The 25,573-nt window shown below is 43.5% G+C and overlaps 1 protein-coding gene across 8 annotated transcripts in view; it reads left to right on the top strand.

Annotated features, from left to right (window-relative positions):
- The window catches only part of LOC110522454 (ena/VASP-like protein), a 137,588-nt gene that overhangs the window by 54,280 nt on the left and 57,735 nt on the right, over nt 1-25,573 (top strand). For 4 of the 8 annotated variants that reach the window (XM_090233091.1, XM_090233092.1, XM_021600862.3 and 1 more), the window contains exons 2-3: nt 20,463-20,631; nt 20,752-20,929. In XM_090233091.1, the coding sequence (XP_090089217.1) occupies nt 20,463-20,631; nt 20,752-20,929 (347 nt within the window). Of the gene's footprint in view, nt 1-20,462; nt 20,638-20,751; nt 20,930-25,573 lie in introns of all 8 variants that reach the window. The other 4 variants (XM_021600863.3, XM_090233090.1, XM_021600859.3 and 1 more) reach the window with 1 other exon arrangement.

Genomic DNA, 25,573 nt, shown 5'->3' on the forward strand with positions numbered 1-25,573 from the left:
CTACAGTCCAGTCCGGACTGGACCAAATGTGAACCAATAATATGTTTCACAATTTTGGAGAGCACAGTACAGTAAAGCACAGTACAGTATAGTAAAGTTAAAACAAAAAGTTGAGTAGAGTATACTGTAGTTCAGTACAGTACAAAATCCTGGAGGGACTAACTGTACTCTACTTTACTGAATTCTACTGTACTGTACTGAACTCTACTCTACTCACGTCGACTATACTGTACTGTACTGTACTGAACTCTACTCATGTCGACTGTACTGTACTGAACTCTACTTTACTGAACTCTACTGTACTATACTGAACTCTACTCACGTCGACTGTACTGTACTGTACTCTACTTTACTGAACTCTACTGTACTGTACTGAACTCTACTCATGTCGACTGTACTGTACTGAACTCTACTTTACTGAACTCTACTGTACTATACTGAACTCTACTCTACTCACGTCGACTGTACTGTACTGTACTCTACTTTACTGAACTCTACTGTAGTGTACTGAACTCTATTATACTCACGTCGACTGTACTGAACTGAACTCTACTTTACTGAACTCTACTGTAGTGTACTGAACTCTACTCTACTCACGTCGACTCTACTGTACTGTACTGTACTCTACTTTACTGAACTCTACTGTAGTGTACTGAACTCTACTCACATCGACTGTACTGTACTGTACTGTACTGTACTGTACTCAACTCTACTTTACTGAACTCTACTGTAATGTACTGAACTCTACTCTACTCATGTCGACTGTTCTGTACTGTACTGTACTGAACTCTAATCTACTCATGTCGACTCTACTGTACTGTACTGTACTGTACTGTACTGTACTCTACTCTACTCTACTCTACTTTACTGAACTCTACTGTAGTGTACTGAACTCTACTCTACTCATGTTGACTCTACTGTACTGTACTGTACTGAACTCTACTTTACTGAACTCTACTGTAGTGTACCGAACTCTACTCACGTAGACTCTACTCACGTCATTAAAATAATAGCCGTGTGTAGAATAATATCCAAATATGAAAAAGGAGGATATTGCTTATTTCTACCTTTGTGTACCATGGAGAGAATGCTGTTCATATCCATAATTGTGCATTTCTGTGTCGTACAGATCAGGGACCCATGATGAAATTGATTAAGTCCACTTTACTTAGTTGTTTACGTCACTGTAGTTCAATAACCCAGATACAGTAGATGTTTTCAAAGTCAAGGTGTTATGTCATACATAGCTGACAGCCCATTCTGTCTGCAGACGTCTTTCAATCTTCATTCAGAGCAGATATTTAACACCGTTTTTAGAAAACGTGGTCACATAAAAACCTGAGGGAGATTTGACCGAAATTCTGTTACCAAACTTTAAATTTGCACTGTTCCAATAAATGTGTTTTTGTCAAATGTTCAGTGTAAAATGTTCAAAGTAGTCCTTGTGCATAGAGTTGTATGGTTTGTTAAACTTCGAAATCAATGTTTTTTGTTTGGTATACATTTTAAAGTGACAAATCTGAGTCCGTTACCGTGGAATTGCCCCAAGGACGTCTGTAGCATTGTTCCGCTCTGTCTGTAATTAAAGCAAGATAGACTGCATGTCTGTCTTCTGAAGGCCCCTGGCATTCTGAACCCATTTTATTTATATCACATCACAGTCACAGCTCATTCATCTTTTCTTCCTCAGCCATATTTTCTAGGCCAAACGAATATTCCACTCTAGTTGTCATGCCAATAGATTAGTATGCTCTTGCGTGGTCTTTCTGCAGTGGAGTGAGTGACTCTGCAGCAGAGACTGAGTGAGTGTGCATGCTCTGTGCAGTCTGCATCCTGGTATTCAGGCTCTAGAACATTCAAACACATAGTCAGATTCAGAAACACACACACACTGTCCAAAACATACATCAAGCTCTCAAGGCTTCAACACACAATCAAACATGATGTCAGACATGAAAACACTCCAACTACAACACAGACACACACACACACACACACACACACACACACACACACACACACACACGTAGAACATCACTCTAATACACAGGTCACAACCTCTCCTTCATTCTTGGTCAATACATTTCATGTCTCTGCTGCAACAGTATTAGTCTGGACCACAGCGACTTCCCTCTCCTGTCTTCCATGCTGGATTTAAAAGTGGTTTACATTTGGTCAGTCACCCTGGCCTTGATTTCAACGTCCACAGGCCTCGTTTTTCGTAGGGTCTGGTGCAGCTTTAATTTCAACGTCCTGTCACGTCTGCTCCTCCCCTCCAGCGTACGACGTCGCCAATGTACTAACCACCGGTCCTGGGATTCATCATTACACACACCTGTCACTCATCATTACGTGCACCTATTACTCATCATTACACACACTTGGCACTCATCATTATGCGCACCTGTTACTCATTATGATTCACACCTAGACTCCATTACTTTCATCATTTCCTTCCCTTTAAATGTCACTCTCCCATTTTCACTCACCAGTTGGTATTGTTCTCGTGTATTGGCGTACTGCCTTATGTTAGTGTCGTGTTCTTTGGTTTTGTTGTTTTATTAAAAAGTTTCACCTGCTTCCGACTCACCTCCCCTTCATTACAGTCCACAGATGTTAATTTTTGGTCTGGTCTGGACCGTCCTTGATTTGTCCCAAACATAGACTGAGCTCTCTGTCCATCTGTAAGAGCACAACAGAACAAATAGTTACTGTATGTCTCTTGGCATAGCCCATGAACCCTAAACCTAACCCAAATAGTTGATTTAATCCTAAATCTAACCAAAATAGTTTATTCAATCCTAAACCAAACCCAAATAGCCTATTGAATCCTAAACCTAACCCAAATAGCCAATTGAATCCTAAACCTAACCCAAATAGCCAATTGAATCCTAAACCTAACCCAAATAGCCTATTGAATCCTAAACCTAACCCAAATAGCCGATTGAATCCTAAACCTAACCCAAATAGCCGATTGAATCCTAAACCTAACCCAAATAGCCGATTGAATCCTAAACCTAACCCAAATAGCCTATTGAATCCTAAACCTAACCCAAATAGCCTATTGAATCCTAAACCTAACCCAAATAGCCTATTGAATCCTAAACCTAACCCAAATAGCCGATTGAATCCTAAACCTAACCCAAATAGCCGATTGAATCCTAAACCTAACCCAAATAGCCGATTGAATCCTAAACCTAACCCAAATAGCCTATTGAATCCTAAACCTAACCCAAATAGCTGATTGAATCCTAAACCTAACCCAAATAGCCTATTGAATCCTAAACCTAACCCAAATAGCCGATTGAATCCTAAACCTATCCCAAATAGCCGATTGAATCCTAAACCTAACCCAAATAGCCGATTGAATCCTAAACCTAACCCAAATAGCCGATTGAATCCTAAACCTAACCCAAATAGCCTATTGAATCCTAAACCTAACCCAAATAGCCTATTGAATCCTAAACCTAACCCAAATAGCCTATTGAATCCTAAACCTAACCCAAATAGCCTATTGAATCCTAAACCTAACCCAAATAACCGATTGAATCCTAAACCTAACCCAAATAGCCGATTGAATCCTAAACCTAACCCAAATAGCCTATTGAATCCTAAACCTAACCCAAATAGCCTATTGAATACTAAACCTAACCCAAATAGCCTATTGAATCCTAAACCTAACCCAAATAGCCTATTGAATCCTAAACCTAACCCAAATAGCCGATTGAATCCTAAACCTAACCCAAATAGCCTATTGAATACTAAACCTAACCCAAATAGCCGATTGAATCCTAAACCTAACCCAAATAGCCTATTGAATCCTAAACCTAACCCAAATAGCCGATTGAATCCTAAACCCAACCCAAATAGCCTATTGAATACTATACCTAACCCAAATAGCCGATTGAATCCTAACCTAACCCAAATAGCCAATTGAATCCTAAACCTAACCCAAATAGCCTATTGAATACTAAACCTAACCCAAATAGCCTATTGAATACTAAACCTAACCCAAATAGCCTATTGAATCCTAAACCTAACCCAAATAGCCTATTGAATCCTAAACCTAACCCAAATAGCCGATTGAATCCTAGACCTAACCCAAAGAGCCTATTGAATACTAAACCTAACCCAAATAGCCGATTGAATCCTAAACCTAACCCAAATAGCCTATTGAATACTAAACCTAACCCAAATAGCCGATTGAATCCTAAACCTAACCCAAATAGCCTATTAAATACTAAACCTAACCCAAATAGCCGATTGAATCCTAAACCTAACCCAAATAGCCGATTGAATCCTAAACCTAACCCAAATAGCCTATTGAATACTAAACCTAACCCAAATAGCCTATTGAATACTAAACCTAACCCAAATAGCCTATTGAATCCTAAACCTAACCCAAATAGCCTATTGAATCCTAAACCTAACCCAAATAGCCAATTGAATCCTAAACCCAACCCAAATAGCCTATTGAATACTAAACCTAACCCAAATAGCCGATTGAATCCTAAACCCAACCCAAATAGCCTATTGAATACTAAACCTAACCCAAATAGCCGATTGAATCCTAAACCTAACCCAAATAGCCTATTGAATACTAAACCTAACCCAAATAGCCGATTGAATCCTAAACCTAACCCAAATAGCCTATTGAATCCTAAACCTAACCCAAATAGCCTATTGAATCCTAAACCTAACCCAAATAGCCGATTGAATCCTAAACCCAACCCAAATAGCCTATTGAATACTAAACCTAACCCAAATAGCCGATTGAATCCTAAACCCAACCCAAATAGCCTATTGAATACTAAACCTAACCCAAATAGCCGATTGAATCCTAAACCTAACCCAAATAGCCTATTGAATACTAAACCTAACCCAAATAGCCGATTGAATCCTAAACCTAACCCAAATAGCCTATTGAATCCTAAACCTAACCCAAATAGCCTATTGAATCCTAAACCTAACCCAAATAGCCGATTGAATCCTAAACCTAACCCAAATAGCCGATTGAATCCTAAACCTAACCCAAATAGCCTATTGAATCATAAACCTAACCCAAATAGCCTATTGAATCCTAAACCTAACCCAAATAGCCTATTGAATCCTAAACCTAACCCAAATAGCCTATTGAATCCTAAACCTAACCCAAATAGCCGATTGAATCCTAAACCTAACCCAAATAGCCGATTGAATCCTAAACCTAACCCAAATAGCCTATTGAATCCTAAACCTAACCCAAATAGCCTATTGAATCCTAAACCTGACCCAAATAGCCTATTGAATCCTAAACCTAACCCAAATAGCCGATTGAATCCTAAACCTAACCCAAATAGCCGATTGAATCCTAAACCTAACCCAAATAGCCGATTGAATCCTAAACCTAACCCAAATAGCCGATTGAATCCTAAACCTAACCCAAATAGTTGGGCAGAGTGGGTAAGCAAAATAGTAATACGTTTCTCTATATCTCACAATTTAATCTGATGGACGTCTTAAAATTTAGGAAAAAATAATCATGGTTTTCGATTTCGATATTTTTGTAAACATTAAATGCACTATGCATTATGTGGGTTGAATGCTGTAACAGCACAGAATAAAACAATTAATACAAGTCTCATGACGGTAATGACTGCCCATTACTGCTTATTACTTATTAACCATCATTTATTCACATGACTTCACGTTAATAAAATATTTCAATTGTCTATATTACATTTGTTTAATTTGATGACTTTATTATTTCATTTCAAGTCGTCATCTCATCTCTATAGAGCTGCTTGCTATACTGTCTGACAAAATCACTATTTTGTAGTTCTTCAAAGTAAATAAGGCATGCTTTTATGACTGCTGAATATCAACTATCAATCACTTAGATTGTGTATTTTCAAGTGGAGATACCTCGCGAAGCTACTACTCTCTATCCCTCTTAATCAAGCAGTCTCTTCTCTCCCTCTCCCTTTCCGTGTCTACCCCACACAGACCGGTGTCCTGGCTAAATTCCCAATCTGGCCCTCATACCATAATGGCCTACCTAATCTAGATTCTAGATTAGATTCCAAGATGGCGTAGCAGTTCAGACGTCTTTGTCTTGTCGTGTCCCTTGTACATATATTTTTTTCTTCATATATATTTCGGATATACAGTTGAAGTCGGATGTTTACAAACACTTAGGTTGGAGTCATTAAAACTCGTTTTTCAACCACTCCACAAATTTCTATAGTTTTGGCAAGTCGGTTAGGACATCTACTTTGTGCATGACACAAGTCATTTTTCCAACAATTGTTTACAGACAGATTATTTCACTTATAATTCACAGTATCACAATTCCAGTGGGTCAGAAGTTCACATACACTAAGTTGACTGCCTTTAAAACTTCTTGTGACTCTCAAACCCGGATCCAGGAGCGTAATCATCGCCTGACACTAATTAGCATAACACAACGGACATAAATCTTCCTAGAGAATTTTCCTATTCATGAAAATCACAAGTGAAATATATTGGAACACAGTTTAGCCTTTTGTTAATCACCCTGTCATCTCAAATTTTCTAAAATTTATATATAAATTATTTAGATATTTACATCAAATAGCAAATAACGCTAGACAAGCATTTGTGTAAGTTTATCATAGACTAGCATAGCATTATGCCTTGCTAGCAGCATTCAACCTTGTCGCGAAAATCTGAAAAGCAATCAAATTAAATCGTTTACCTTTGATGAACTTCGGATGTTTTCACTCACGAGACTCCCAGGTAGATAGCCAAAGTTCATTTTTTCCCCAAAAGATTATTTTTGTAGGCGAAATAGCTCCATTTGATCTTCACGTTTGGCTGAGAAATCGCCCGGAAATTGCGGTCACCACAACCCCAAAAGATATTCCAAATTAGCTCCATAATATCGACAGAAACATGGCAAACGTTGTTTATAATCAATCCTCAAGGTGTTTTTCTAATATCTATTCGATAATATATCCGGCGGGACAATTCGTTTTTCAGTAGGACCTATTGGAGTAATGGCTACCTCTCTATTTTACACGAGAATCTCGCTCTCGGAGCCACCATGTGACCACTTACGCAATGTGGCCGCCTACGGCTATTCTTCAACAGAAATGCGTAAAACTACGTCACAATGCTGTAGACACCTTGGGGAATACGTAGAAAGCGTAAGCTCGTTGATGGCACATTCACAGCTGAATAGGGACTCATTGGAACGCAGCGCTTTCAAAACCTGGGGCACTTCCGGATTGGATTGTTCTCAGGCTTTCGCCTGCAACATCAGTTCTGTTATACTCACAGACAATATCTTTACAGTTTTGGAAACGTTAGAGTGTTTTCTATCCAAAGCTGTCAATTATATGCATATTCTAGCATCTTGTCCTGACAAAATATCACGTTTAAAACGGGAACGTTTTTTTTCCAAAAATGAAAATACTGCCCCCTAGTACCAACATGTTTTAAACAGCTTGGAAAATTCCAGAAAATGATGTCTTGGCTTTAGAAGCTTCTGGTAGGCTAATTGATATTATTTGAGTCAATACCTGTGGGTATATTTCAAAGCCTACCTTCAAATTCAGTGCCTCTTTGCTTGACATCATGGGAAAATCTAAACAAATCAGCCAAGACCTCAGAAAAATAATTGTAGACCTCCACAAGTCTGGTTCGTCCTTGGAAGCAATTTCCAAACGCCTGACGGTACCACGTTCATCTGTACAAGCAGTAGTACACAAGAATAAACACCATGGGACCACGCAGCCGTCATACCGTTCAGGAAGGAGGCGCGTTCTGTCTCCTAGAGATGAACGTACTTTGGTGCGAAAAGTGCATATCAATCCCAGAACAACAGCAAAGGCCCTTGTGAAGATGCTGGAGGAAACAGGTACAAAAGTATCTCTATCCACAGTAAAACGGGTCCTATATCGGCATAACCTGAAAGGCCGCTCAGGAAGGAAGAAGCCACTGCTCCAAAACCGCCATAAAAAAGCCAGACTACGGTTTGCAACTGCACATTTGGAGGAAAAATGGGGAGGCTTGCAAGCCGAAGAACACCATCCCAACCATGAAGCACGGGGGTGGCAGCATCATGTTGTGGGGGTGCTTTGCTGCAGGAAGGACTGATGCACTACACAAAATAGATGGCATCATGAGGAAAGAAAATTATATGGATATATTGAGGCAACATCTCAAGACATCATTCAGGAAGTTAAAGCTTGGTCGCAAATGGGTCTTCCAAATGGACAATGACCCCAAGCAAAGTTGTGTCAAAATGGCTTAAGGACAACAAAGTCAAGGTATTGGAGTGGCCATCACAAAGCCCTGACCTCAATCCTATGGAAAATTTGTGGGCAGAACTGAAAAGGCGTGTGCGAGCAAGGAGGCCTACAAACCTGACTCAGTTACACCAGCTCTGTCAGGAGGAATGGGCCAAAATTCACCCAACTTATTGTGGGAAGCATGTGGAAGGCTACCCGAAATGTTTGATCCAAGTTAAATAATTTCAAGGCAATTCTACCAAATACTAATTGAGTGTATGTAAACTTCTGACCCACTGGGAATGTGATGAAATAAATAATAAATGCTGAAATAAATCCTTCTCTCTACTATTATTCTGACATTTCACATTCTTAAAATAAAGTGGTGATCCTAACTGACCTAAGACAGGGAATTTTTACTAAGATTAAATGTCAGGAATTGTGAAAACTGAGTTTAAATGTATTTGGCTAAGGTGTATGTAAAACCCAGAGCATACCGGATTGCTTTTTCTCCACCAAATGTCCACATCTCCGGAATCCTACCGCAAGCTCTGAACCTTTTCACCTGGATCATCGCAGCTAGCTAACTGCTATCCGAGTGGCTACTCCTGGCTAACGTCTCTTTCCCGAAGCAAGAACCTAGCCTTGAACTAGCCTCATGCTATGCCCATTTCCCGGCTAGCTGAAGAGGTCCATCAGCCACTCCTTGGGCTACTATACCTACAGTGCCTTGCGAAAGTATTCGGCCCCCTTGAACTTTGCGACCTTTTGCCACATTTCAGGCTTCAAACATAAAGATATAAAACTGTATTTTTTTGTGAAGAATCAACAACAAGTGGGACACAATCATGAAGTGGAACGACATTTATTGGATATTTCAAACTTTTTTAACAAATCAAAAACTGAAAATTTGGGCGTGCAAAATTATTCAGCCCCTTTACTTTCAGTGCAGCAAACTCTCTCCAGAAGTTCAGTGAGGATCTCTGAATGAGCCAATGTTGACCTAAATGACTAATGATGATAAATACAATCCACCTGTGTGTAATCAAGTCTCTGTATAAATGCACCTGCACTGTGATAGTCTCAGAGGTCCGTTAAAAGCGCAGAGAGCATCATGAAGAACAAGGAACACACCAGGCAGGTCCGAGATACTGTTGTGAATAAGTTTAAAGCCGGATTTGGATACAAAAAGATTTCCCAAGCTTTAAACATCCCAAGGAGCACTGTGCAAGCGATAATATTGAAATGGAAGGAGTATCAGACCACTGCAAATCTACCAAGACCTGGCCGTCCCTCTAAACTTTCAGCTCATACAAGGAGAAGACTAATCAGAGATGCAGCCAAGAGGCCCATGATCACTCTGGATGAACTGCAGAGATCTACAGCTGAGGTGGGAGACTCTGTCCATAGGACAACAATCAGTCATATATTGCACAAATCTGGCCTTTTTGGAAGAGTGGCAAGAAGAGAGCCATTTCTTAAAGATATCCATAAAAAGTGTCGTTTAAAGTTTGCCACAAGCCACCTGGGAGACACACCAAACATGTGGAAGAAGGTGCTCTGGTCAGATGAAACCAAAATTTAACCTTTTGGCAACAATGCAAAACGTTATGTTTGGCGTAAAAGCAACACAGCTCATCACACTGAACACACCATCCCCACTGTCAAACATGGTGGTGGCAGCATCATGGTTTGGGCCTGCTTTTCTTCAGCAGGGACAGAGAAGATGGTTAAAATTGATGGGAAGATGGATGGAGCCAAATACAGGACCATTCTGGAAGAAAACCTGATGGAGTCTGCAAAAGACCTGAGACTGGGACAGAGATTTGTCTTCCAACAAGACAATGATCCAAAACATAAAGCAAAATCTACAATGGAATGGTTCAAAAATAAACATATCCAGGTGTTAGAATGGTTCAAAAATAAACATATCCAGGTGTTAGAATGGCCAAGTCAAAGTCCAGACCTGAATCCAATCGAGAATCTGTGGAAAGAACTGAAAACTGCTGTTGACAAATGCTCTCCATCCAACCTCACTGAGCTCGAGCTGTTTTGCAAGAAGGAATGGGAAAACATTTCAGTCTCTTGATGTGCAAAACTGATAGAGACATACCCCAAGCGACTTACAGCTGTAATCGCAGCAAAAGGTGGCGCTACAAAGTATTAACTTAAGGGGGCTGAATAATTTTGCACGCCCAATTTTTCAGTTTTTAATTTGTTAAAAAAGTTTGAAATATCCAATAAATGTCGTTCCACTTCATGATTGTGTCCCACTTGTTGTTGATTCTTCACAAAAAAATACAGTTTTATATCTTTATGTTTGAAGCCTGAAATGTGGCAAAAGGTCGCAAAGTTCAAGGGGGCCGAATACTTTCGCAAGGCACTGTATTTTGCCAATTGGCCTGGACCCCTTTTACTGGTGACACGGAGCCCCATCGATCCATCACGACTGGTCTACTGACGTAATCCGCCCAAGGGGGTTTCAACAGGGTCCTCATTCACGACATCCCTTGAATGCCCATCCGCTAGCCTGCTAGCCGTGGTACGCTAGCTGTCTAAAGCATATCGGACTGTAAGCTGAAGAGGTCCATCAGCAAATTTCTTGGGCTACAATACCTATTTTGCCAATTGGCCTGGACCCTTTTCCTGCCTACACGGAGCCCTGCCGATCCATCACGACTGGTGTGCCGACGTAACCGTCCGAGGGCGCTACAACAGACTATTCCATCGCGACGTCCCCCTAAGGCCCTTCTGCTAGCCTGCTATCCCCGGCCCACTAGCTGTCTGAATCGCCCTGTCTCCATCCCATCCAGCTACTCATTGGACCCTATGATCACTCGGCTACGCATGCCTCTCCCTAATGTCAACTGTCCATTGCTGTTTTGTTTAGGGATTATTGTCTTATTTCATTGTAGAGCCTCCAGCCCTGCTCAATATGCCTTAGCTAGCCCTTTTGTTCCACCTCCCACACATGCGGCGACCTCACCTGGTTTAAATGGTGTCTCTCGAGACAAAACCTCTCTCATCGTCACTCAATGCCTAGGTTTACCTCCACTGTATTCACATCCTACCATACCCTTGTCTGTACATTATGCCTTGAATCTATTCTTCCGCGCCCAGAAACCTGCTCCTTTTACTCTCTGTTCTGAACATACTAGATGACCAGTTCGTATAGCCTTCAGCCGTACCCTTATCCTTCTCTTCCTCTGGTGATGTAGAGGTTAATCCAAGCCCTGCAGCACCTAGCTCCACTCCTATTCCCCAGGCACTCTCATTTGTTTACTTCTGTAACCGTAAAAGCCTTGGTTTCATGCATGTTAACATTAGAAGCCTACTACCCAAGTTTGTTTTACTCACTGCTTTAGCACACTCTGCAACCCAGATGTCCTAGCTATGTTTGAATCCTGGCTTAGGAAGGCCACCAAAAATCCTGAAATTTCCATCCCTAACTATAACATTTTCCGACAAGATAGAACTGCCAAAGGGGGCGGAGTTGCAATCTACTGCAGAGATAGCCTGCAGAGTTCTGTCATGCTATCCAGGTCTGTGCCCAAACAATTTGATCTTCTACTTCTAAAAATCTACCTTTCCAGAAACAAGTCTCTCATCGTTGCCACTTGTTATAGACCACCTTCAGCCCCCAGCTGTGCCCTGGACACCATATGTGAATTGATTTCCCCTCATCTATCTTCAGAGCTCGTACTGTTAGGTGACCTAAACTGGGACATGCTTAACACCCCGGCTGTCCTACAATCTAAGATAGATGCCCTCAATCTCACACAAATTATCAATGAACCTACCAGGTACAACCCCAAATCCGTAAACACGGGCACCCTCATAGATATCATCCTGACCAACCTGCCCTCTAAATACACATCTGCTGTCTTCAACCAGGATCTCAGCGATCACTGCCTCATTGCCTACGTCCATAATGGGTCTGCGGTCAAACGACCACCCCATATCACTGTCAAACGCTGCCTAAAACACTTCAGTGACCAGGCCTTTCTAATCGACCTGCCGCCGGGTATCCTGGAAGGATATTGACCTCATTCCATCAGTAGAGGATGCTTGGTTATTCTTTAAAAGTCTTTGCTAGGTAAAGCCCCACCTTAGCTCAGCTCACTGGTCACCATAGCAGCACCCACCCGTAGCACGCACTCCAGCAGGTATATTTCACTGGTCACCCCCAAAGCCAATTCTTCCATTGGCCGCCTTCCAGTTCTCTGCTGCTAATGACTGGAACGAATTGCAAATCACTGAAACTGGAGACTCTTATCTCTCTCACTAACTTTAAGTATCAGCTGTCAGAGCAGCTTACAGATCATTGCACCTGTACATAGCCCATCTGTAAACAGCCCATCCAACGACCTCATCCCCATTTTGTTATTTATTTTTTGCTCTTTTGCACCTAAGTATCTCTACTTGCACATTCATCTTCTGCACATCTATCAACCCAGTGTTTAATTGCTAAATTGTAATTACTTCTCCACTACGGCCTATTTATTGCCTTACCTCGCTTATCTTACCTCATTTGCACACACTGTGTATAGATTTTTTTCTATTGTGTTATTGACTGTACGTTTGTTTATTCCATGTGTAACTCTGTGTTGTTGTTTGTGTCGCACTGCTTTGCTTTATCTTAGCCATGTCGCAGTTGTAAATGAGAACTTGTTCTCAACTGGCCTATCTGGTTAAATAAAGGTTAAATAAAAAATGTTTAAAGAAATAAATCATCCCCAGCTTCCAATTGGCTCATTCATCCCTCCTCCTCTCCCCTGTAACTATTCCCCAGGTCATTGCTGTAAATGAGAATGTGTTCTCAGTCAACAAACCTGGTAAAATAAGGCAAGAAATATATATTACAAGTATATTACGCAATGGATTTGGTCATTGTAGTTAATTACCATGTTTTCTGTGCTAAACTATGTAGAATATTGGCCTGTTGGAAACTACAACTCCCTACTACATAGTACAGTTCGGACTTGAGCTGATTTGTCTCCAGAGAAACTGCGCATTGAACTCACTTTTTTTTTGAAAGAAAGTAAAGGGATTCAAATAATTGAACTAACACACACACAGACACACACCTCTCCAGTGGTTAAAGTAACAACTGGACGTAGGGGAATCAGATCCCAGATATGTGGTTAGGAGCAACTAATACTTTAAGCAAGGGGGGCTAAGGTACCATTATCATCATTGACCCGGTGGGGGGACTGTCTTTAGCACAGTGCTATAAATGCTGCTTTAGGTTTAGTAGGGAATTGGTCATGTGTGTGCCACAGTTATAAATGTTTAAGCTGTCAGCTGTTCAATGCTGCTGCTGCTTTGATGTTTTATGCAGTGCCGCACACACACACACACACACACACACACACACACACACACACACACACACACACACACACACACACACACACACACCGCTCTGTTTCATTTTGCAGTTCCTTGGCTCATTTTTTAAACTAAACATCTCCAACATGAATTCCTATTTTGGAGACAGTGAAAATGGTGTAACGGGACTAGAAAACAATTTGTTGTAAACGATATTTGTCCTGCCAGCCATCTCGCTTGTTAGTTGTATGTTGTCATCTGTAGATGGCTCTGCTATACAAAGACGGGTTCTGTCTACCTCTCTCCCCTGAAGAGTTATTGTTGTGACCTCAACAAGGTCTCTCTCTCTCTCTCTCTCTTTGTCTCTCTCCTTTCTTTCTCTCTCTCTCTCTTGTCTCTCTCTCTGTGTCAGGGTTATGTGAAGTGCCTTGGGTTAATGCTCTGCTGTTTGCATTAGTAGAGGGAGAGAGAAAGAGAGAGAGCGGGAGGGAGAGGAAAGAGGAATAGAGAGAGAGAGTTTCAGTTCCTCTCCACTCCAAGAACCTGTAACAGAAGTAGGATCATTTCTGCCAGACAGACACACTGAGTTGATACTGATATTGACATTCACTACAGCAACACTTTATTCTGGGAACAATTACTGACTTGCTAGAGATTTTGAGATTGACTTAGTTGTCATTATTTAAACCTAGAATCAGGACCTGTGCAGTAAACGTGACCATCGGTGTATGTTATCATCATAAATGTGAGTGCTGTGACTGAAGCTCCCATTGCGTGTGTGTGACCTGATTCTGCTGGAGATTCCCGTGGACAGCACTGTAATGTTACTCTGCTTGAGGTCCTAACAGAAGAAGTATAGCCTTGAGATTTCCAGAGACACACTCTGGAAACTGAAGAGGAACATATGTGGCCCCAAGGTTTACACTGACAGAATATATTAAGGCATAGTACACACACACACACACACACACACACACTCACTCACTCACTCACTCACTCACTCACTCACTCACTCACTCACATGTGTTAATCATCTCCAGGAGAGGACTGACTCTTACGTTAGTGATATTTCCAGCCTGCTCATATCTCCTACTGTCCTTTCTGTGAGGTTGTTGGTGGTCATTTGTGAGAATGAAGGGACAGTGTAAATGTTTGTTCCTTTCTGGCATGACTACAGGCACAACACTTCATTTAACATTTTACGTTGTAGGAAAAAAAATGTTTAGTTTAAAAATGTTTTATCGTCAACATTTTGTGGCAGTTTTGAGTGGATTCCTAGAGAGTCTTTCAGGTCCTTTGTAATGCATACAGTAGTACGGTCCTGTATACCTGGAACGTGGAGCAGGTAGATTCACTACTCTGATAATTATCTCTGGTCCCAGTGTGATGAGGATTCGGGTGGGTGGCGTGTCCATTCCAAGTGTGCGTCAGATTTTGTTGTGTATTTGCGAGGGAGAGAGGGAGATTGTGTGTCCATCCATACGGCGTGTGTGTGTGTGTGTATGCTTTGAATAGGTAGCGTGTCTGCTCACTCTGACAGTGCGTTGTTTTGCTGCTCATCTCTGATCAGGGAACTGATGATAAAAGAGTAAATTTAGCCCAGAGCACCAGTGTTGTGTCAGAATTAGAGTGGGGAAGAAAAGCTGTGAAGCTGGTGATTATAGTGATGAGAGCACAGCAAGACTCTCTCATTCAGCTGTCTGGAAACAGAAATACAGCTCTCTCTCTCTCTCTCTCTCTCTCTCTCTCTCTCTCTCTCATTCAGCTGGCTGGAAACAGAGAAATACATCTCTCTCTATCTCTCTCTCTCTCTCTCTCTCTCTCTCTCATTCAGCTGGCTGGAAACAGAGAAATGCAGCTCTCTCTCTCTCTCTCTCTCATTCAGCTGGCTGGAAACAGAAATGCAGCTCTCTCTCTCTCATTTAGCTGGCTATAAACATAACAATATGCATCACCCTCTCCATCTATCCCTCTCAGGGGCGCAACTTTGGTTTTAGAAGTGGGGGGACATAACTTTTTTTTTATCCGATCAGATAAACACTCCAAACAGCCTACCCAACCGTTCGGAGGGAGGGAGTGAGGGAGGGAGGGAGGGAGGGAGGGAGGGAGGGCGCGGGAGAGTGTGTGTGTGTGTGTGTGATGTTCAGAGGAGGTGATGGGCCAGATGAGCTATAACTGCTGCTGCAGCTGAAAACATCTGGGTCAAAAAATCTACAACTGAAACATGTCAGTATAGTGGAGGGGATTTGGTGAGCTGAGGTACATCCCTAGGCTTTCTCCAGAGTACAGGGTGGTATTTAACGTGTGTGTGTGTGTGTGTGTGTGTGTGTGTGTGTGTGTGTGTGTGTGTGTGTGTGTGTGTGTGTGTGTGTGTGTGTGTGTGTGTGTGTGTGTGTGTGTGTTTGTGTGTGTGTGTGTGTGTGTGTGTATGTGTGTATGTGTGTGTGCGTGTGTGTGTCTGTGTGTGTCTGTGCGTGTCTGTGTGTGTGTGTGTGTGTGTGTGTGTGTTTGCGTCAACAGAAAACTCCACTCAGTTATAGCTTGCTGCTGCTTCTCCTGTCAAGGTGCAAACAGAAACGCCTAACTTATTCATGTCTCAGAGACAAATTGTACATGCTTCAACAGGTGTGGCATGTGGTGTGTTGTACGCTGGGAAACTGTAGTGTGTGTCTGCCCCTGAATGGTCACAGAACGGGTCGTTCAATGTCGTAACTCATCTCTCTTCTTCTCAGTCCATCTCTCTTTCTCTCTTCTACTTCTCCCCCTCTCTTCTTTCTCTCTCACTCTTCTCCTTTCTCTCTTCTCTTCTCATTCTCTATCTTGCTGCCTCTCTCGTTCTCTTTTCATGTGAGAGTCTCGTTTATTTTTGCTGGTGGGGTAAGGCGATTGCCAAGAACTCCTTTTTAAAATTAACTCAGCCGCCGAGTTAAAGAAAATAAATTAAACAACTCACTGCCTTACTGGCTAATTTAAAGCCTGTTAAGATGGAAACCGATAGTGACAAGTGTGTATAGCATCACTTCCACCGTCCTAATGCAATGTGTGTGTAGTTTCACTCTCACCCTAAGATGTGTGCTTATTTATAACCAAGGCTTTCTCAAAGATGTGCAGTGCTTTCATGGAAAGTAAATGACAGTGTGTTTGTGTTGTGTTTTGTTTGGAAGCAAGGTTGTTGACTCAACCAGCAGCATCTACTCTAGGACTTTACAATCACAAGACCTCAAATCACTGTAGGCTCTAGGGTTAATAGTTCCAGGGTTAATAGTCCAGGGTTAATAGTTCCAGGGTTAATAGTCCAGGGTTAATAGTCTAGGGTTAATAGTTCAGGGTTAATAGTCCAGGGTTAATAGTTCCAGGGTTAATAGTCTAGGGTTAATAGTTCCAGGGTTAATAGTCTAGGGTTAATAGTTCCAGGGTTAATAGTCCAGGGTTAATAGTTCCAGGGTTAATAGTCTAGGGTTAATAGTTCCAGGGTTAATAGTCTAGGGTTAATAGTTCCAGGGTTAATAGTCTAGGGTTAATAGTTCCAGGGTTAATAGTTCCAGGGTTAATAGTCCAGGGTTAATAGTTCCAGGGTTAATAGTCCAGGGTTAATAGTTCCAGGGTTAATAGTCCAGGGTTAATAGTTCCAGGGTTAATAGTTCAGGGTTAATAGTCCAGGGTTAATAGTCTAGGGTTAATAGTTCCAGGGTTAATAGTTCCAGGGTTAATAGTTCCAGGGTTAATAGTCCAGGGTTAATAGTCTAGGGTCAATAGTTCCAGGGTTAATAGTTCCAGGGTTAATAGTTCCAGGGTTAATAGTCCAGGGTTAATAGTTCCAGGGTTAATAGTCCAGGGTTAATAGTTCCAGGGTTAATAGTTCCAGGGTTAATAGTTCCAGGGTTAATAGTTCCAGGGTTAATAGTCCAGGGTTAATAGTCCAGGGTTGATGCTGATTCTTTTCTACCTGCCAGTCAATTGATCAATTAATGACATTGATTGGCCCAAGAGTTCACTCACCTGGTGTCCAAGGTCTGAATCAGTCCATGATCGGGTGTTGAGAAGCAGAAGTGTTTTGGCCCTAAAGGACTGTATAGCCCTGAATCCTGGCTTACTGTATTCCCTGGCCTAATGTATTGGAATTGGACTAGTGGGATGAGCTTGAGAGACAGGATGGCCCAGTCAGCATGTTTATCCATTAGTCTGTTTCTCAGTCTCTAAGGTAGTGACTCACCATATCCTGACATCTCTCCTGGCCTATTTCTCATGGCTGCTGAGGAGAGACACTTTCTATACACTTAAATGGCGCTTGTTCGCTCGCTATCTTTCTATCTCCAGCTATAACTATCACTTCATCTCAGGTGATCACCCTGCCCCTCCCTCTCATCGCTCTGTCTCTCTGTCTCTCTCTCAACCTCAATTCAATTCAAGGGGCTTTATCTCTCTCACTTTCTCAATCTTTGTTTCCACTCACTAAGCCTCTTAGGGTCTCAGCCCCCTACCCTCCCCTCCACTCTCTCTCCTCTGATGCAGCTCTTTCTCTTTTCTGCCCCAGGGCTGCTCTGCTAATTTTAGCCTGGTGATGAATCAGAGGCTCAGATAGGGCTATCTCTTGTTATTCAAATTATTATGTCAAAACTCTCCCTCTCCCCCTTTCCTCCTTTTCCCATTCCTCCTCCCTTTACCCTCTCACTCTTCCTCCTCTCTCCATTCCTCCTCAAAATTCCCCTTTCACTCTTCCTCCTCTTTCCATTCCTCCTCCCTTTACCCTCTCACTCTTCCTCCTCTCTCCATTCCTCCTCCCTTTCCCCTTTCACTCTTCCTCCTCTCTCCATTCCTCCTCCCTTTCCCCTCTCACTCTTCCTCCTCTCTCCATTCCTCCTCCCTTTACCCTCTCACTCTTCCTCCTCTCTCCATTCCTCCTCCCTTTCCCCTCTCACTCTTCCTCCTCTCTCCATTCCTCCTCCCTTTCCCCCTCCCCTTCCTCCTCTCTCCATTCCTCCTCCCTTTCCCCCTCCCCTTCCTCATTATCCCTCTTCCTTACCCCTTTTCCCTCTTGTACACTGTCTCTCATTGTATCTAAACTCATTCCATCCTTTTCTCCGTCTCACCTCTCCTTCCATACTTTTCAATATCTCTTCTCCCACTCCCCTTTATTTCCCTTTCTCACTCCTTTCCTCTCTCATCTCACTCTCCTATCTGCCTCTCTTCTGTCTCTTCTCTGCTTCTCTTATCTCTCCTCTCTCTCCTCTCAGTCTCTCCTCTCTGTCTCTCCTCTCTCTCTCCTCTGTCTCTCCTCTCTGTCTGTCTCTCTTCTGTCTCTCCTCTCTCTCTCCTCTGTCTCTCATCTCTCTCTCCTCTGTCTCTCCTCTCTCTCTTCTCTCTCTCATCTCTCTCTCCTATCTGTCTCTCTTCTGTCTCTCCTCTCTCTCTCCTCTCTCTCTCATCTCTCTCTCCTATCTGCCTCTCTTCTGTCTCTTCTCTGCTTCTCTTGTCTCTCCTCTCTCTCCTCTGTCTCTCCTCTCTGTCTCTCCTCTCTCATATCTGTATCTCCTCTGTCTCTCCTCTGTCTCTCCTCTCTGTCTCTCCTCTGACTCTCCTGTCTCTCCTCTCTCTCTCTGTCTGTCTCTCCTCTCTCTCTCCTCTGTCTCTCCCCTCTCTCTCCTCTGTCTCTCCTCTGTCTCTCCTCTCTCTCTCCTCTCTCTTATCTGTCTCTCCTCTGTCTCTCCTCTGTCTCTCCTCTCTGTCTCTCCTCTCTGTCTGTCTCTCCTCTGTCTCTCCTCTCTCTCTCCTCTCTGTCTCTGTCTCTCCTCTCTCCTCTCTCTTATCTGTCTCTCCTCTGTCTCTCCTCTGTCTCTCCTCTCTGTCTCTCCTCTGACTCTCCTCTCTGTCTCTCCTCTTTGTCTCTCCTCTCTGACTCTGTCTCTCCTCTCTCTCTCCTCTCTATTATCTGTCTCTCCTCTGTCTCTCCTCTGTCTCTCCTCTCTGTCTCTCCTCTCTGTCTGTCTCTCCTCTCTCTCTCCTCTCTGTCTCTGTCCCTCCTCTCTGTCTCTCCTCTCTCTCTCTCTCTCTCCTCTGTCTCTCCTCTCTGTCTCTCCTCTGTCTCTCCTCTCTGTCTCTCCTCTGACTCTCCTCTCTGTCTCTCCTCTGACTCTCCTCTCTGTCTCTCCTCTGTCTCTCCCTCCGTGTCCCAGACTCACAGGCATAGTAAACTTATGATCTAAAAATGATCTCTGTGTGGAAGGAGGGGGGAGGTGAAGGTCACTGAAGAGAGAGAGCCTCAGTGGGCTGTGTTGAATACTGTCAGATGGGAAGGAGGCAGGCCCAAACTGGACACACACACATATTTCTACCAGTAGCAGCAGACTCTGGTCTAGCACTGTATATGGCTAATGAGGTTTGATTTATGCTATTAATGCTACACTAGGTAAGAAGGTTGGGTTGTTGTCTCCTTTAGAATATCCAACTCCTTTACATCTTGTGATTACAGCCTTTTCAATCAGTCACATGATTACAGCTGGATTGGTCTTATAATGCAAGTATGCAGCGCTTCATCCTGGTCCTGTTACTTTGTTATAGCCTATTTAAATCAAACAAAATGGTGGCATTGGTTGATTAACTGATGTTCAAGTTCTCCCAATTGACTCTTGAGTATCTCTGCCTCTGTGATGGTGTCTGATGACAGCAGTAAGGGTTAGGGTTCATATTGATCAACTGATTGATTGATTAAAGTGATGGACTTAGTTTTTTCTTCCTGTTTCAGTGAGCAGAGTATCTGCCAGACGAGAGCCTCTGTCATGGTGTATGATGACAGGGTCAGGGTTACGACTTGATAGACCAACCGACAGATCAATCGATTGATTAAATGATGAACTAATAGTTTCTCTCTTCCTGTTTCAGTGAGCAGAGTATCTGCCAGGCGCGAGCTTCTGTCATGGTGTATGATGACAGCAGTAAGAAATGGGTTCCCATTAAGCCAGGCCAGCAGGGCTTCAGCCGCATCAACATCTACCACAACACTGCCAACAACACCTTCCGCGTGGTGGGAGTCAAACTACAAGACCAGCAGGTAGAGGTACACAGACACGCACGCACGCACGCGCACACACACACACACACATTGATCTGAAATGGCCTTGAAAGTAACCATTGACTCTCTCCATCTCTCCGCTCCATCTCTTACCTCCAGGTGGTGATCAACTACTCCATAGTGAAGGGGCTGAAGTATAACCAGGCCACGCCCACCTTCCACCAGTGGCGTGATGCCCGCCAGGTCTACGGACTCAACTTCGCCAGCAAGGAAGAAGCCACCACATTCTCCAATGCCATGCTGTTCGCTCTCAATGTCCTCAGCACTCAGGACGGAGGTGAGAGAGAGAGAGTGTGTGAGGGAGGGAGGTGGGGTTTGTGTGTGAGGGAAGTGGGGTGTGTGTTTGTGTGTGTGTGTGTGTGTGTGTGTGTGTGTGTGTGTGTGTGTGTGTGTGTGTGTGTGTGTCTGTGTCTGTGTCTGTGTGTCTGTGTACCTTTCTCTACCTGCTGGTCTTGTAGTTTGACTCCCACCACGCGGAAGGTGTTGTTGGCAGTGTTGTGGTAGATGTTGATGCGGCTGAAGCCCTGCTGGCCTGGCTTAATGGGAACCCATTTCTTACTGCTGTCATCATACACCATGACAGAAGCTGGCGCCTGAATGCCCTGAATTGAAATTGTGGATATTAACCCTAAAATGGCGACAGGTCAGGAGGTGATCTATTATGTTGTGGATAATGCAGGTGAATCAGAGTAGTGGGGCTCTCTGTCTGTCGGTCCACATTTACTGTCCTGTCACTCTGTTAGAGTCTATCCTCAAAACCAACCTCATTGTTCTCTCTATGTTCACCTAGTTATCTCTCTCATTCTATGTTCACCCACAGAATGTTTTCTCTCTCACTCTCTCTTCAATCACAGCAGGTTCGCCCAGTCATTACAGTAACAGTGTAGTCCTCTCTTCCCAGTCATTACAGTAACAGTAGTCCTCTCTTCCCAGTCATTACAGTAACAGTGGAGTCCTCTCTTCCCAGTCATTACAGTAACAGTGTAGTCCTCTCTTCCCAGTCATTACAGTAACAGTAGTCCTCTCTTCCCAGTCATTACAGTAACAGTGGAGTCCTCTCTTCCCAGTCATTACAGTAACAGTAGTCCTCTCTTCCCAGTCATTACAGTAACAGTAGTCCTCTCTTCCCAGTCATTACAGTAACAGTAGTCCTCTCTTCCCAGTCATTACAGTAACAGTGTAGTCCTCTCTACTCAGTCATTACAGTAACAGTAGTCCTCTCTTCCCAGTCATTACAGTAACAGTGGAGTCCTCTATTCCCAGTCATTACAGTAACAGTGGAGTCCTCTTTTCCCAGTCATTACAGTAACAGGGGAGTCCTCTCTTCCCAGTCATTACAGTAACAGTGGAGTCCTCTCTTCCCAGTCATTACAGTAACAGTGGAGTCCTCTCTTCCCAGTCATTACAGTAACAGTGGAGTCCTCTCTACTCAGTCATTACAGTAACAGTGTAGTCCTCTCTTCCCAGTCATTACAGTAACAGTGGAGTCCTCTCTACTCAGTCGTTACAGTAACAGTAGTCCTCTCTTCCCAGTCATTACAGTAACAGTGGAGTCCTCTCTTCCCAGTCATTACAGTAACAGTGGAGTCCTCTCTACTCAGTCATTACAGTAACAGTGGAGTCCTCTCTTCCCAGTCATTACAGTAACAGTGGAGTCCTCTCTACTCAGTCGTTACAGTAACAGTAGTCCTCTCTTCCCAGTCATTACAGTAACAGTAGTCCTCTCTTCCCAGTCATTACAGTAACAGTGGAGTCCTCTCTACTCAGTCATTACAGTAACAGTGGAGTCCTCTCTTCCCAGTCATTACAGTAACAGTGGAGTCCTTTCTTCCCAGTCATTACAGTAACAGTGGAGTCCTCTCTTCCCAGTCATTACAGTAACAGTGGAGTCCTCTCTTCCCAGTCATTACAGTAACAGTAGTCCTCTCTTCCCAGTCATTACAGTAACAGTGGAGTCCTCTCTACTCAGTCATTACAGTAACAGTAGTCCTCTCTTCCCAGTCATTACAGTAACAGTGGAGTCCTCTCTACTCAGTCATTACAGTAACAGTGGAGTCCTCTCTTCCCAGTCATTACAGTAACAGTGGAGTCCTTTCTTCCCAGTCATTACAGTAACAGTGGAGTCCTCTCTACTCAGTCATTACAGTAACAGTGGAGTCCTCTCTTCCCAGTCATTACAGTAACAGTGGAGTCCTCTCTTCCCAGTCATTACAGTAACAGTGGAGTCCTCTCTACTCAGTCATTACAGTAACAGTGGAGTCCTCTCTTCCCAGTCATTACAGTAACAGTGGAGTCCTCTCTTCCCAGTCATTACAGTAACAGTGGAGTCCTCTCTTCCCAGTCATTTCAGTAGCAGTGTGTTAACTGTTTTTCCCCATCTTCACTCTCCTCTTTTAATTAAAATGAGTCATTGAATAGTTCTCCCTAGGGCCCATTCATCCAGTTCTGTTCTTTATGTCTGACTAATAAACACACACGCATGCACACACACGCATGCGCACACAGGCCGCACGCACAACTAAAATCACAGAAACACGTCACACACTGCGTATGGGAAAATCTCAGAGGTCCACACACACACCGCCTGAGGTGACTGCGGCAGAGATCAAATTAACAGTGTGTGTTTGTTTGCTTAGCAGATGCCATGATGTCAAGGGATAGACACCCTCTCTTTTGTAGTGCTTGTTAATGCTTATACAAACACACAGACACACACACACTCACTACCTCTCTCACACACATTCACACAATTCACACACACTATGATGAAAAGGAAACATGCGACAGACTGTTGAAGTGCCATTTCGTTTAAGCTTGTATGAAGTGGCAATATACCACTGACTGAACTGCCAAAGAGCAGGTCCCCTGAGATGAGCTCTAAGAGGATTAGATAGCTGTGCTGTAAGGTATATGGTAATAGCCATATTGGTTACACCTAATCAAACCTCTTCCATCAATACAAGTGGTGATGGAGTAGGCCGGGGTGTAGGGATTAGGTTTCAGTATCGTGTTTAGGGTGTCTGGGTTGATTTGGAATTGGGCCTGAGCTTCACAGCACCTCACCTTACCACTCACTATTCCTCACGTCTGCTCCCTGATGTTCTGGAGGCCTGGGGCCTCATTTATCAAAGGTGCGTATCTCTGCGCAAATCTTAGACCATGCGCACGCTCAACTTCTAGTGGTTGATCAACTGTATTGGAAGCAAATATTGTTATTTTGGTGGAAATGGAGGTGTTTGAATCCCGGGAATTATAATAATGGTAGGCTAATAAAAATTTGAATGATTAAACAGATGCATTTGCCATTAATTAGTAGATCGCATAGCATCATGTCACCAAACAAAATTATTTTGTTTTTATTACATAGACCTAAATCAATGTCATATTTCAGGGCGTGTCTCTCCTTTTCTGACATGACTGGTAAATAGACTTGTAGCCTATGTCAGTATGGGTAGCCTACAGTATTACTGTGCAATAGGAGCTGGACATAATAACATGTTTAAGGAGATAGAAAGACAATCATGCATTGATAGACAAAATATTGAACAACAATTCATCTTTTGCAGAGAATTGCGGGCTGTAGGCAGCATTTACTCTTAAATCGTTCAATAGACAATCAATCAATCTTACAGAATGCGCTGGCAGTGTTTTGCACTCGCTATAGATGGCATGCATTTTTAGTTTAAAAAAGTAGCTGAAAAAGATGAAAACATTCTGCCCACACCTGTGCAGAAATGTGATCAAATTTGATATTCCGCTTTCTTATAGAAACAGACATGGCCCAGTTCCAGCATTTCCAAATCATGGCCTACAGCAAATGAGGGTGTTTTTGTAAGCATAAAAGGTGGATGGGTTGTAGCGCTCCTTAACCACTGCACAAATATAATATGGCTCAGCCTTATCATTGAAAACATGCCTATATGTTGCGTGCGACAGTTTGTTAAATCACAATCATTTCTGCCGCATGCGAATCCTAGAATCTCAACGTAAGCCTGAATTTAGTAAGACATTTGCGCACAATTGACAAATGAGGCCCCCTTCCTGATCTCAGTGACCCCTGGTGTTCTGGAGGCCTGGTGTAGACAGCCTTCCTGATCTCAGTGACCCCTGGTGTTCTGGAGGCCTGGTATAGACAGCCTTCCTGATCTCAGTGACCCCTGGTGTAGACAGCCTCCCTGATCTCAGTGACTCCTGGTGTAGACAGCCTCCCTGATCTCAGTGACCCCTGGTGTTCTGGAGGCCTGCTGTAAACAGCCTTCCTGATCTCAATGACCCCTGGTATAGACAGCCTCCCTGAACTCAGTGAGCCCTGGTGTAGACAGCCTCCCTGATCTCAGTGACCCCTGGTGTTCTGGAGGCCTGGAGTAGACAGCCTTCCTGATCTCAGTGACCCCTGGTGTTCTGGAGGCCTAGTGTAGACAGCCTCCCTGATCTCAGTGACCCCTGGTGTTCTGGAGGCCTGGTGTAGACAGCCTTCCTGATCTCAATGACCCCTGGTGTAGACAGCCTCAGTGACCCCTGGTGTAGACAGCCTCGCTGATCTCAGTGACCCCTGGTGTGCTGGGGGCCTGGTGTAGACAGCCTCCCTGATCTCAGTGACCCATGGTGTAGACAGCCTCCCTGATCTAAGTGACCCCTGGTGTAGACAGCCTCCCTGATCTCAATGACCCCTGGTATTCTGGAGGCCTGGTGTAGACAGCCTCCGTGATCTCAGTGACCCCTGGTGTTCTGGAGGCCTAGTGTAGACAGCCTCCCTGATCTCAGTGACCCCTGGTGTTCTGGAGGCCTGGTGTAGACAGCCTCCCTGATCTCAGTGACCCCTGGTGTTCTGGAGGCCTGGAGTAGACAGCCTCCCTGATCTCAGTGACCCCTGGTGTAGACAGCTTCCCTGATCTCAGTGACCCCTGGTGTTCTGGAGGCC

The sequence above is a fragment of the Oncorhynchus mykiss genome, chromosome 4 (genome assembly GCF_057628025.1).
Source record: "Oncorhynchus mykiss isolate SJ-2025 chromosome 4, ASM5762802v1, whole genome shotgun sequence".
NCBI classification, from domain to species: domain Eukaryota; kingdom Metazoa; phylum Chordata; class Actinopteri; order Salmoniformes; family Salmonidae; genus Oncorhynchus; species Oncorhynchus mykiss.